This window comes from Peromyscus maniculatus, chromosome 18 (assembly GCF_049852395.1).
Source record: "Peromyscus maniculatus bairdii isolate BWxNUB_F1_BW_parent chromosome 18, HU_Pman_BW_mat_3.1, whole genome shotgun sequence".
NCBI classification, from domain to species: domain Eukaryota; kingdom Metazoa; phylum Chordata; class Mammalia; order Rodentia; family Cricetidae; genus Peromyscus; species Peromyscus maniculatus.
The window spans coordinates 21335473-21350489 of record NC_134869.1 but is presented as its reverse complement, the minus strand read 5'-3'; the positions used below and the strand labels follow the sequence as shown (position 1 = coordinate 21350489).

General features: G+C 37.0%; 1 protein-coding gene across 1 annotated transcript in view; it reads right to left on the bottom strand.

Moving 5' to 3' along the window:
- Window positions 1-15017, bottom strand: part of Eea1 (early endosome antigen 1) — a 122535-nt gene that overhangs the window by 63921 nt on the left and 43597 nt on the right. The window contains exons 3-8 of the mRNA XM_076554664.1: window positions 6979-7106; window positions 6315-6369; window positions 6161-6226; window positions 2040-2079; window positions 871-984; window positions 202-323 (exon numbers count right to left, since the gene is read on the bottom strand). Of these exons, the coding sequence (XP_076410779.1) occupies window positions 202-323; window positions 871-984; window positions 2040-2079; window positions 6161-6226; window positions 6315-6369; window positions 6979-7106 (525 nt within the window). The remainder of the gene's footprint in view (window positions 1-201; window positions 324-870; window positions 985-2039; window positions 2080-6160; window positions 6227-6314; window positions 6370-6978; window positions 7107-15017) is intronic.

The window sequence follows — 15017 nt, the reverse complement described above, 5'->3', positions numbered from 1 at the left end:
AAGTAGAGGGGGTTAAAGAAATTTTTATTGTCTCCAGTTCATTACACTATTTTTTAAATATTTCCTCAGTTGGATATGGAACTCAAAGCTTTATACATACTGGACAAGTGGTCTATCACTTAACTATATGCCCAGCATCATATATACTTCATTTTAATTAGGAGCTATACATTAACACTGTAACAAATGTCCCTGAATTACCAGTTCAGTTTTCAGATCCCGAATCACACTTGTCTGTCTGTCCAAGTCTCCTGTCAACTGTGTCACTTTTTGTTCAGCAGCTTCTCGGAGACTCTTCTCCTCATCATGTTTTGACTTTATATCTAATTAAAGATAGCAACACAAATATTAGTTCCGTAAGAAGGCAAGTTTCTAAATTCCCATATATTAATCTGCAAGCTTATAATACTTGAGTCCAATTTACATTCCTTAAGTATCCATAAATATGCCCAATAAAATTATGATTGTTAAATTCTACCTAACACTATGCTACTTAGCATCTTCATGTACATACATATAATATTTCACCAAAAAATTATAATTTTTTAAAAATACAGTATGAATAATTTATAGCATAACCAAATGTTAAATCTTTAATATATTGTATAACCAATTTATTTAAAATGTTACTTTTTAATCAAGCATACCAAAAAAGAAAATTTACCTTCTTTAAATTTCAAGAAGAATCCACCAAAAAAAAAACATTGAAAGACAAAATAATTTATATAGAAACTCATATTATTAAAGTTCACTAATCATTTCTATAGTCTACACCAAATGTTTTATCACACTTAAAATATTAGATGATTTTTCAGGGCATATAGTGGTGAAAAATATATTTGCTGGCTAAAAAATTCAGATTTACTGTACCTGCAATTTCAGTAGCAAGCTGGGCTGCTTTCTGTTCAAACAGATCTTTCATCTGCTTAATATTAAAATTTTCCGTCTGGGCTTCCTCTAATTGTTGTTCTAAAGACTGGAGCTCTAGGAGAGAGCAAAGCCACGTGTTAGATGTGATAGCAATTACAGACACTAAATTTTTATTACTTACATCACAATATGTGGTGGTAAAGACAATCAGTGTGAATCCAATTCTAAGACTATTTTCACATTTCAAAATATGGAGCATATGTGATTCATTTAGAGTACAAGTCATAAACATAATTCATAAATTAAAGAATAATTGGAATCGTCTCCAATATCTATAAATATTTGTTTAGAAGTCTGTTTTTGCTTTTTTAAAATTAAGATCTTACTTTACAGCTAAGGATAGAGCAGAACTTGTGATTCTCCTGCCTCAGCCTTCTGAGTGCTAGAATTACAGACGTGTACCATCAAACCCACTTTAAAATATATTATGTTCTTCAAAGTTATAAAGTGAATCCAGAGGTAACTTAAACACATTATCAAAACATGCAGTCAACGCCTCTTACCACTTCATTCTTACATAAGTTCCTTAAATACAACATACAATCGCAGAGTCTAACCTGGACTATTCACTGAGCATCCACCCACTTAAAAGCAGCTACAAAGATGCTAGTCTCATCATTTACTTCAAGAGGTACAGACATAGGGCTGGAGAGATGGCCCAGTGGTTAAGAGCACTGACTGTTCTGCCAGAGGACCCGGGTTCAATTCCCAGCCTCCACATGGCAGCTCATAACTGTCTATAATTCCAGTTCCAGGGGACCTGACATCCATACACACAGGCAAAATACCAGTGCACATAAAATAAAAATAAATTATTTTTTTAAAAAAGGTACAGACATATCATTCCTAATATAGACTTAGATTTTCTTTAAAGAATCATATTGTGGTAATATTCCAGAATTTTATTCATAACTTCAGAATATAATGAACTAGTTAACTGACTAAATTGTTGCATAGGTAACTATCTAAACCCAGAGCACAAACAATATTTTTACTGTTTTACAAACATCAAGTATAAACTTAAACAAAATTCCTTTATCAGGTATTAAATAAAAAACCGGATGAGAAAGAAGAAAAAGAAAACTCAAAAAGAATCTGTCTTTAATTACCTGCTGATGAATCAGGCACCAATCCATCAGATTTAGCTTCCTTGATTAAAACAGAACATATAAGTAAGTGTGGTAAAAAGGAGAAGAAAACACTGTACAATCGCCATGTCTGTCTAGTTAAGCAGGAGGATTTGTAGGTTCTTCTACCTTCAGATCTGTAAGATGGCTAGCATAACTCCACTGCAGTTGGCCAGTCCAAAAACTTTTGTATGTTTGTATAAAACTCTTAGTGTCGTGTTAGGCAACATGCAGAATCCCATAAATTCAGTAATAAACTAATAACAGAACTCCCCACCTGCATGCAACACCAGCTCTGCCATACCCATATGTAGGCTGCCAGCATCAACTGCTAGCCTACAAACACGCAAGCCTCACAGTGTGACAGGTTTAGTCACTGCAGGCAGCACTCAGTGGACTATTTCTCCAGGACCAATAGCTAAGCTGTGACAGGGTCACACTCTTTTTAGCCTTTGAACTTTCAAGTCTTGCCCATCAACACCTGAAGTGCTGTCAGTAAGGGATCCTCATCGTAACAGCTCTCTTTGGAAAGCATCACTTTTAAGAAACTACTCATAAAAGTACATCTCAAACTTTAATGAGATTTTCCTTACCATGGGAACCTGATTCTACAATAGTTGAGAAATTAACAGACTTTAATAGTTGTGGCATTCACTTTGTGGTTTAATGTAACTCATCTATTGAAGGCATTCTCTGTGAGATTTATTCAAAGTATTCTCTCCTTTAAGCATTGTGAACTTAAAAGGAAAATTACATAGCAATAAACTATGTAATTTAAAAGATCATTACCTCAATCATATCCTTACTATAAGCATTCAAAACACCTAGAATATTTGAAAATTAATAAGCTTATAGATATCATCAACTATCACAACCAAAAAGGTAGTGTGTGTCAGGGTTGGGAGCAGTTTAAAAAAAAGCCAACAACATTTTGGCACCCAACATGGGGTGCCAAAATGTAGTTAGCTTTTGTTACTCTTTGGGGGCCCACAACCCAGCTCCCAAATAAATACACAGAGACTTCTTCTTACTTATGAATGCCCAGCCTTAGCTTGGCTTGTTTCTAGCCAGCTTTTCTAACTTAAATTACCCTATCTACCTTTCACCTCTGGACTTTTACATTTCTCTATTCTATGTACTTTCTTTACTTCTTACTCCGTGGCTGGCTGTGTAGTGGGTGGCTGGCCCCTGACGTCCTCCTCTCCTTTTCGTGTTCCTCTTCTGCTCCTTTTCTCCTTCTATTCATCCTCTCTGCCTGGCAGCCCCATCTATCCCTCCCTGCTGAACTATTGGCTGATCAGCTCTTTATTAGACCATTGGGTGTTTTAGGGAGGTGAAGTAACGCAGCTTCACAGAGTTAAACAAATACAACATAAAAGAATGCATCGTATCTTTGCATCATTAAACAAATATTCCACAGCATAAACAAATGTTAACACATCTTAAACTAATATTCCACAACAGCTCAGTGAGTAAAGGCACTTGACAGTAATATGAGAAATCAATTCCCAGGACCCAAGGAATCTCTCACACATTGTTAACTGACCTCCACATGCAAGAAGGTACCAACAGATATATGCATGCATACATGCACAAACACACACAAACACACACAAACACACAAACACACACACACACACACACACACACACACACAATGTAAATCATAGCAATGAAGACTTTATCCCTTAGAAAACCTGGCATGGTGGTACATGCCTTTAATCACAGCAGAGGCAAAGGTACACAGGCCTCTGAGAGTTTGAGGCTAGCTTGGTCTGCACAGTAAGTTCCAGGACAGCTAGGGCTACTCAGAGAGACCTTGTCTCAAAAAACAAACAAAAATAGAAAACAAACAATAAAAAGATTATAACCCTTAAGGTTAAAGTCATCCAGCAACTGGATTAAAAACAAAAATTAAAATCTCTTTTACATTATTTTCATAAAGAGTTAAACCCATCTCAAAGAATAGAGGATTACCCCATAAACTAGATTTTTAAAAAATTTCACTATACACTAGATTTAGACATATTGACTGCTACAAATAATCAATATTTAAAATGTATTTGTTTCCAAATGGAAAGTAACTACAAAGACAAGTTATAACTTACACTATCGAGAATTTCTTTAAATTTACGAAATACAGCACATTGGCACATGCCTGTGATTCCAGCACTCTGAAGATGGAGGCAGAATGATCAGCCAGCCTCAGCTGCTCTAAATGACTGAGACCTTGTTTAACACACGCACACACACATACACACACACATGCGCGTGCACACACACACACTCACACATACACACACACACATGCATGCGCACGCACACACACGCGCGCGCACACACACACATACACACGCACACGCACACACACGCACACACTCACACACACACACACACACACACCATCACCATCATCATCATCTCAAATACAGTAGTTTCCATGTTAGATAGGCAAAAGAACTATAAAGACTGACTAATACTAAAGCCTCTATAAACAGTATTAAGACTGGCAACTTTTTGTTCACTGACTTGTTTCTCTCTTTTTCAATCCAGGTAGTAATTCTTGGTACAAAGATTAAAATGCAAAAGTAAAAAAAGAAGTAAAATCCTAACTCAAAGTCACAGTGTGATGAGACAGTATGGAAGCAGATCACTAATTATTTTATAAAGGTGTTAAAGGACATCTACTTTGTTTTTAAAAACAAAGACTATCTCTGGATTTAAAATTTTTCATAATTCCTTTTCTTTCTAAGATATTGCTGATAGAATTTTTATATAAAATCACATTTTGATAAGGTACCTAGACCCCACAGATGTCACTTTTTGTATCAACATTTTTTCATATGTATTTTTATGCAGATAAACATATACAGAAATCAACAGTCCCACATCACATATTTCAGTTGATAACTGACTGTGTGGAAGATAACAGAGCTGAAACTTTTCTAGGACCCAGTGACAAAGTAACATCATAGTGACATGCATTGCCCATGCTTATTTATGATCCTGGTAAAACAAACCTACTGTGCTACCACTGATATGCAATTATGTGTACTACTTAAGATTTGGTAATTCTAACAAGCCACTGTGGCTAGTACATGTGTTTTTATAGTGTATTTTATTGGTATTTCAGAATATACTGTCTAGTTTAAAAAAAAAAAAAAAAAAAAGCTTCAAGTGAAAAAGCACCAGGCAGATCTTGAGAGACATCCCCAGGAGAAGCTTTGTTACCACAGGCCAGGGGAACTCGGCTGTTACTGCTCTCAGAACACCCCAGGGGGATGAGATGTGGAACTGAGGCCTATATTTGGGTTTGAGCTAAAATGTTTAGCCATTTAAGTATATTGTCAGAAAAATAGAATAACATAAGTTTGATGTTTTAAAAACTGGTAACTGATACTTTTTAAAAATATATACATGACTTTGGATGGATGGATGGATGGATGGATGGATGGATGGATGGATGGATGGATGGATGAATAGACAGACCGATAGACAGACAGATGATAGATAGATAAATAGATAGACAGACAGACAGATATGTTTTAAGATTGTGTGTATGCATGAAGCACATGTGTGCAAAAGGCCAGAAGAGGGCAATGGATCCCCTGACCCTGGAGTTACAGGCAGTTGTGAGCTGCCTGATGTGGATTCTGGGAAGTGAACCTGGGTCCTCTGCAAATGAACCAACCACATTTAATTACTGAGCCATCTACACACACACACACACACACACACACACACACACACACACACACACACACACACACCCTTTTTGAGACAGGATCTTGTTATGTAGCCTAGTCTGTCCTTGAGCTCACATTGTCTGGCCTCAGCCTTCCAAGTGCTGGAACTACAGACAAGTACTATCACACCTGACAAAACAAATTCTTAATGGAACATGTTTAAGAAGCTTTATCTTTGCTTCCCATATTTGTTTCCATTCATTATAATTGCATAGACTATCCAATAGGCTATTAAACAAAGAAATAAATTAGGAAGTTTTTTATATCAAGCCCCTTATAAAAGAGTGTAATACTCAATTTTCAACAATGAAAATAAACAATTAATAAACATGCTTCAAGAATTTAAAATGCAATTACTTGCTGCTGTAGCCCTTGATATTTTTCTAATTCTTTCTTTAATTCTTCTGAGTACCATTTTTCTTCCTAATAAAAAAGATTTTAGTTAGTAAATTTTAAAAGTCTTTAATCTGAAACTCTGAAAATAAACAAGCATTATCATGTTTATTCTTACCTTAAGTGAAGCCTGTAGGTCTTGGACCTCTTGTCTGAGTAGTGTTATATCATCTCTAAACGCGCATGGCGAGAGAGGAAACATTCTTTAATTTACAAGCTTAACAAGTGGTAATCAGTAACTATCTACTAATGTTATAGCTTTCTCAAGTACTTTAAAAACACTGAAAATTTTATGTATCTAAGCTTTTAGAAAAAATAATTTTATTCTTAAAGCACATGGTTTACAAATAAAAACAATTCTCATGAAAATAATCAGATAATTGTCAAGTGCCTGAATTGGAAACAAAATGCCTTCTACTTATTTACCAACAATAAGCAGGAATGGCTCCCTAATGCAGTTAGCATAAAGTCTGTTGGCAGGACCGTGAACTGTGCACAATCTCGGCGGCCCTGACTGCCACTCCCCCTCCATGCACTTGGCTGGAATATCACTGACTTCCTTCTGTTCCTTCTCACTCTCTGGGACTCTCATCTAAGACTCAAGCTGACAAGAAGGTGAGCAAGACAGGCTAGGCAAGAGAGGAAGACTATGTCAGATGAGCGCAACTTTAAATTAGTAATGTGAAACATTGCAACTTTCAGCAAGGAATTAATCTTGACACAGCAATTATATCACATGCACATTCCATGACAATATTACATTTCAAAACTAGCATACACACCGTGTCAAAGCAAGATTGGCCTCTCCACCATGACCTGAGTCATTACCAGCATCATGAACTGCCTGATAGTGTTTGAAAAGTTCATCAGCAGAGCCAAGAGACTTCATACACTGGGGACATATGAAACCCTATAAAAAGAGGCACAAAAAAGATTTTAAAATATTTAATTTTGAAGAATAACACTTTGCATTTATGAAATATGGTCAAATGTCACTAAATAAACTGTAATTTATAATGTCAAGTCCCAATTCTGATATCAAGCAAAGGTATTTCACAAAACACAGCAACCTTTTAGGCTGCATCAACTAATGGCTAAAGAAATGAATTCTAGTATAAGACATTAGTTTGTCCTTCCTTCCTTCCTTCCTTTTTCCCTTCCTTCCTTCCTTCCTTCCTTCCTTCCTTCTTTCCTTCCTTCCTTCCTTCCTTCTTTTCTTTTTTAAAGACAGGGTCTCACTATGTAGTCATGGCTGTCCTGGAACTCACTCTGTAAATCAGGCTGGCCTTAAACTCACAGACATCCACCTGCCTCTGCCTTTTGGGTACTGGGATTAAAGGCGTGCACCAACACACCCAGCTAAGATGCTGACTTTATATTCTAGATTAATTGAGAACATTTTCCATCACAACCTTTCACTCTCTATATATTCCCAGTAGTAAAGTAACATTTGTCCTAATCTAGTTCATAGGAACAGAAAGGAAAAAAAGGCAAGAGCCCAGCTAGCTCAGTCAGTAAAGCATGATCTCAGGGTTGTGGGTTCAAGCCCCATGTTGGGCACCATATTCATTAACCAATGGGAACAACATATATTCACAGTGTACAGAAAGACATCCCCCAGCAGTGAGATGATGAAATCATCTTGTCACCCAAGGAAAAATTCCAGACTGTAAGTGTCCCACACAAATCTCTGTTTGAGAAGTGCTGTAGTCAGAAAACGTCGTGAACTGAGTGATGGTCACCTGTGATCTCAGCACTCGGGAAGCAGAGGCAGGAGAATCCGAGGTTTAAAGTCATCCTCCGCTACACAGTGTGTTTAAGACCAGCACTGGCTACATGAGACCCTGCCTCAAAATAAATAAATAAAATAAAAATTGCTATCATGAGGCTAACATGATAAAAGCCCAAAGCTAATATAAAGCCTAAAATAACATAAAATCCTGATAATCCCAGAATTAATATATGATTAAGACTATCACCAATAGTGGTTTTAAAGATGCTGCTACAGGTCCATGTTTTCTGTGTTTGGGGTTACAATTCAGGAATGGATAGTGAAATCAACATACTAGGCTGTAACTTTATTATTCCACAGTGGAATACATTAGAGGTTATTTTACTAACAGGAAACAACATTTTATTAAAGTTTTTGAGCAATGACAAAAAATATTTATTACAGTGAGTATCATAAAAAAAAATTTGAGAAGCATCCTTATAGATTAACTGTTAGAGGTAGCTAGAATAAGAAAAACTGTTTTTCTAGTGGATCCATACTAAGTACAGATATATGCCCCACACAATCTCAGTTGAAGCTCATGTCTATTTATTTACAGTGTTACTACCCCTACTTTATAGACCAGGAAACTCAGAAAAGCTAAATAACTTTCCTGAGGTCACAAATGACTAAGATATCTATGAATTTGCTGGGCATCTCCCACGTCTCAACGGCCTAACCCTTAAAACGAGTCCTTTTACTTTCTAACTGCCCAGTGACTCTATTCAACAGGTATTTTCATCATTTTGAGTATAAAAATAATAATATATCTGTGGAAAGCACAAATTGTAAAATATTGTACCAGCCCACAAAAAAAAATGATCAATGATACACATGGAAAAGTATCTTTTCATGGAGCTGAATCAATGATTAACCAAATAGCATTAAATTTACCACTGTATGGCTATCTAACTGCAAACTGTATTAGCAATCAAAGGCTGCAAGAACTCGCATCAACAGCCTCATGGTTCTCTAAGAATTATTTGTCTGAGAGGTATATAAATTATTAGTAGCATTCAAAGTATTACATTTATTTTATTTCAGCATAATTAATATACAAAAGAAATATTTAACTTCTAATATGTGAAATTTTTGTATTCAAGTATTTCTATGAATAACAAAGAAATAGTTCCTCATACTTTGCACACCACATACTCCCCCACTAAGGGCTCTGAGGCTGTCTTATTCTTTTAAAAACTACCAAAGAATATCAATTCTAAAAACACTCCCAACCTCTACCAACCCAACCTATCCTTCACTCTAAACTATAAGATACCCCCATGCAATCTATTTTGCAGGGGTATGTCATATTCTCAAAATATTTAAATTCATTGAATCAAAGATAAAATATCAATGAATATCATGGAGTTATTACATTTATATGATTCTGCTAATTTGGTTGCAAGAAATAAATGTGTACTGTGCTTAGTAAGTGCTTGGCAAGTCTAAGATGTTCCTCTATTTCAGAGACAAAGGTGGAACAGTGTGGGTCTGAGGTGGCGTTTCTGTGCACAACTGCATCGTAAGCATCAAGTAAGTACATTCTGACTCTGAAGAGTCTAAGGTTTGTCTTATGGGGACATAGAAATGCCACCTTTTATTCATTCTATAAAAACTAAAGCAATTCCCTGTAGAGATCACGGTTGTCCATGAGTATGCTTACTCAAGCAGTGCACGGCTCTCTTCACAATAACTAATCAGAACTATCAGTTCGCTTTTGAAGAAAGTGTCCTTCCCACATTACAAAAAATTAAGATAATAACAATAACAACAACGAAGAATGCTGTCCCAATATGTTCTCCTTGACTCTCCCAGCATAACTCCATTTTTCCCTACTATATTATAATGCAAGTGGTTTCAGCTGTAACTTACATGCTAATCTGTATTGAGCCAATACTATGTAGGACCTTTCTGGATCTATACATCTAGCGATATATACCCCTACCTGCATCTCATTGGCATTTCACATGCAGTAAATCTAAGGCTTGACTCACCTCCCAAATTTCCTTTTTTACCAACTTTCACCTTTTGCCATAAACTGTAAACTTAAAAATGATAAGCTATTCTTCTACCTCCCTGGTGATAAGCTGCCACACCTAAGCATTCTTCCTTCCTATGTTTTCTTCCCAGCCCTCTCTGCAGCTTGTCTTGTTCAGTTACTATCTGTTGTACTGACGGATGTAGCACCATTCCAACAGTGTTCCTACAGGTAGCCTACTTTCTTCTCACTAATGGATGTCCCACATGGCTGCCAGAGCTTCTTCCTAAAACAGACTCTTCAGCGTTCTTCACCAATCTTTATTATCCACATGGCACACAAGTTCTTCCATGGCCATCCCCTAATGACCAATACAGTCTGATGTCCATATCCCTCTCTATCTGCACCACATACTTCAACACTACTAACATGCCTCTGTCCCTGAGCACAACATGCTATCTCAAATCTCTGGCCATTACATATACTGCTGTGTGTCCTTCAACAACACCACTGACTTGACTTGACTCCAACAAACAATGTATTAGATCATTTCACCTCTATACCCCTATATGGGTTAGTGGTATTCTTGTCATATATATTTTTCTATACTGTATATTTATTAAATAAAATAAAGAACTTAGTTGAACAATGGGTCATTAATAGGTTACAAACAATAAAACCTTCCAAAAACAAAATGAGTTAAACAGTAAGCACTCTGAGCACATGAAAACTAAAAAGATTTTTTAAATTTCTACTTTTTCTTGAGTGTTGATGCAATATATCTCCTAGTCAAATATGGAAGCACATATCTATAATCCCAGCACTTGAGAGGCAGATACAGAACTGTGAGTTCAAGCCCTCTTTAGGCTACAAGACCGACCCTATCATCTCAATCTCTCTCTCTAAGCATACATACACATATATATTTTATGTATAACATATGGCACAATCAAAGCTCACTGAAAGAAGACAAATATCAACAGATAATTCTATAGAGCAGATACATGTAAAGAACTATAATAACACGAGAGAAGTCGTTCAACTCATCACACTTAACAAAATATATACACATATATTTGTATGTATATGTGTTTCTCATCTCTATCCTACTGAATCTTCATCTAGTATATACTAACACATATACTATGAGATAGTGTTTCCATGAGATCTTAGAATCAGGCTCTAAAAAGTGAGTGCGTGTTCCCTGACAGAAAGAAAAGACAGGCCCTCCGAGGAAATGAAGAAGCATTAACAAAGATGGAGGAAGGGCTCTGGAGCAGCAGCACACTTGTTTAGAAGGCAGGGCCTCTAGAGTACTCTAGTCACAGATCCAGAGTGAAGAGCAAGAGTTCAACGGGTGAATAAATGCAGTGATCCCCTACGCAGCTACTGAAATGAACAGAAATAGTAAGTGGCATTGGGAGTGTACAATGAACTAATATTGTCAGTAGCTGATGGCATGGGTGACGAGCACTCATGTAGCATGTGCAAACCACTTGGTTCAATCCCCAGCATCACACACAGATACAGAGACAGAATAAGAATGAAAGTGAAGAATGCAATTAGGCTTCAAACGTATTTAGATTTTTTTTTTTTTATAGAACTCTGAAAGAACCTATGATAATCTAGATGGGATTATTCTTCTTCGAAACTACCTCTTGTCTACCACCATGCTTCTACTTCCCACTGCTTATCATCTGTCCAATAACTATAGTACAACACTAGCTGACATGCCTGTGGTATAAAATAGGACATGAATAACAATAATATTTAACCTGTCATTTCATATCATATTTGTATCATAACTTCTACTAATAACTAGTAGGCACATCATAGAGTGTTCCTCAAAAACTACATCCCTATTACATTATTTGCCCTTTACAAATTTGGTTTTGTGGCTTTGTGTTATTGTTGAGACAAATTCTCACACTGTAGCTGAGGCTGGACTTAAACTCACAGCAATCCTTCTGCCTCAGCATCCTGAATGCTGGGTTTGCACGTGTGAACCATAGATTTTTGACTGTTGTCTTGAATCAAGAGTTTTGATGCTAGATACCCATGTGTGCCAGGAGACTAATGGCGACATTGAAGTATGCCATTATACCCCTAAAACTTCTACATGCCAGGTTAGTACCCCACAAAGAACTAATTTGTTCCTAAGGAAAACCTTACAAGTAATATTCCCAATGCATCCATTTTTTCCTGTGAGTAGATCTTAAATATTTAAAAATTTTGTCAAAGCTGTAAGAAAAATAAATGTTTATAAAGTAAATATATTTACCCCCTTAACTGTTATTAAACCTTCACATGAAGTCTTAACAGCGTAAGTATTTAATCAGTCAATTAGTATCTTCCACTCTTAATTCCAGCAAGATTCTTTAATTCCTGTAACTACTTTACCTTGTTTTATATTTCAAAATCATTTCTAAAATTCATTAGTATGATATATGTAGTAATATTAATCTCTTATAGAGTAATAACAAGTTTATTAAAGCTATAATACCTATTTTAAAATATAACTAGCTTCTACTAATTGCCTATGAATAAACCAAGTGAACCTGTCAGCTCATGAGTTTGATACTAAACCTCAATATAAGAGGCAATTTTTTTTCTAAACCATACTCAAGGCACCAAGTTTGCTAGACAGACAGACTGCAGAGAAATATTCACAAGCAAAAGAGTGCTAAAAATAGCCAACTACATCTCCAAATTTGTCACCAATTTCAAAAACTAGTTTAAGACTAAAAGCAATCAATTCTTTGCTCAGTTGTTTTCTACAAATCCCTTTCTTGAATCCGATGCAGCTAAGAACTTCCCTAACTCAAGGCACTCCTGGTGAAAAAGTCCTTTTAGTTCACAAGGAAAGCACTTACATGGCAAGTGCCTAAGACTGTCGCTCTCACTTAAACACCAAGAAGAAAGTAACTCATCTCCTAGACAACAAGAACATCCTCAGCATCCAAGCCCCTTCTGCCTCTATCTCTTCTTGCCCTGCTTCCGTTAGCCAGTGTATCCTAGTGCACAGTCTAACTGCTCTTGTGAGCTTTCCTCTGAGCGCCCACCTGGATTGGCCAGCTGTCCTTCTCACAGACAACATCTATCACAGACGGCCTGCTGTGCCCACTCCATCTCTCCTGTCCTTTACAACTGAAACGTCTGCTCTATGGGAAGCACTTCACTAGCATGCTAAGTGAATTTGCCCAGCTGTTTTCTTATATATGACTGCTCATGGAGACACAGTCATACTTTGTAGGCTTTCATAGTACCAAGCTTCACTCTTCTATGAGATTTGTAAACTCAAAAAGTTATGCTTTTATAGTATCAAATTTTAAAAAGAAGCATATTAGCAAGACCAGAGAAATTCTTTGCAGCTTAAAAATAATTCCCCTAATACTCTGCCCACCCAGCCTTAGATATGCACCAGTCATACCCTACCGAGCAGTACTTCTCAACCTGTGTGTCACAACCCTTTTGGGAGTCAAACGACCCTTTCATGGGGTCACCTAAGACCACTGGAAAATGCAGATATTTACATTACAATTCATAACAGTAGCAAATCACAGTTATGAAGTAGCAATGAAAATAATTGTATGGTTGGAGGTCACCATGATACAAGAAACTGTATTAGAGGGTCACAGAGTTAAAAAGGTTAAGAAGACTGCTGTAGAGGACTGTTTACATGTCACTATGGGTGATGATATGCATTTCGTCACCTCCAGTGAAGCGAAACAAAGATGGAAACAGTCTTCGTTCAGGTTCTAATGCTGTTCAGACACAAAATCTTTCTATGCAAAAATCATTTTGACCTAAATGTCTTAATAATTCATTAATAAAGCATAAACAAGGGATAATCTTACAAATATTGAAATACTACTTTATGTTTCAAATTCCATGGCAAAGTATACGTACACATATTAAGCATTTACATTTATTTACAAATTCACAAAAGGACTGCTGGAACCAAGAGGAGAAACCAAGCGGACTGTCCAAGAGCCCTTTTTCCTTATTGATTCTTCTTTTAAGCATGCATTATTAAAGCAATCCGCATTCCCGTATAGCATAAAAGGGAACCAACACCGGACAGGGAAAACAAAGCTATTTTGAGCAACCCAAAACCAAGCTGGCAAACAAAATGCAGGACCCACAGTCACACTGGAGTCACTAGGAAGTCCCTGTGCTCCTGTCTCAGGCTCAGTGTGCACCTCCTGGTAATGTCCCGACAAGTCAGCAGCAGACACACATCTTTTCATACACAATGGGCAGATGAAACCCTGTGAAATAACAACCTTCAGTTTGTTTGTTGTTAATAAACATGAGCATGCAAACACACATAACAAGAAATTAAACACCCTCTTTTTGGTATGGGTCAGGGAACAATAAATTAAACAATCTTTTTTGGGTATGAGTCAGGGACGGTTCAAGGTGTAGCTGTAAAGGGTGAAAGGCCCATCTACTGCGTAACGGTAAAGGTTAGTTCCCATCTTCACATTATAAATTTCCTCTGCCTCATTTCTTCTGTGTGGTACCCAGCTGCTTTGGCTCAAATACTCCAGTTTATGCATTTTAAATTGTTTTTGTTTATGCCACTTTGTCCATAGTTTACCTGAAACCCAGTACTGGCAAGTTAGGTTTTATTTTAGATCAAGAAGTTCCAGCTGGTACTCCAAATACCTTCATGTGATATTATGTTCTCAACAAAGAAACTGTCTTCAAGTAATTATTAGTCTCTATTGTGTTCCACTCAGCAAAGATCACATCTCCCCATACCCACCATCCCCAATGCATGCTGCTTCTCTCCCATTCTCTGGGCTGCGTAGGTCTGTGGTGGTTTGAATGAGAACGGCTCCCACAGGCTCCTATGTTTGAATGCCTGGTCACCAGGGAGTGGCTCTACTTGAGAAGGATCAGAACTAGAGGCGTGGCCTGTTGGAGGAAGTGTGTCACTGGGGTGGGCTTTGAGGTTTCAAGGGCCAAGCCAGGCCAGTGCCTCTCTCTTTATGCTTCTTCCTGTGGATATGCATGAAGAGCTCCCAGCCGCCATGCTCCCTGCCATGATAATGGACTAAACCTCT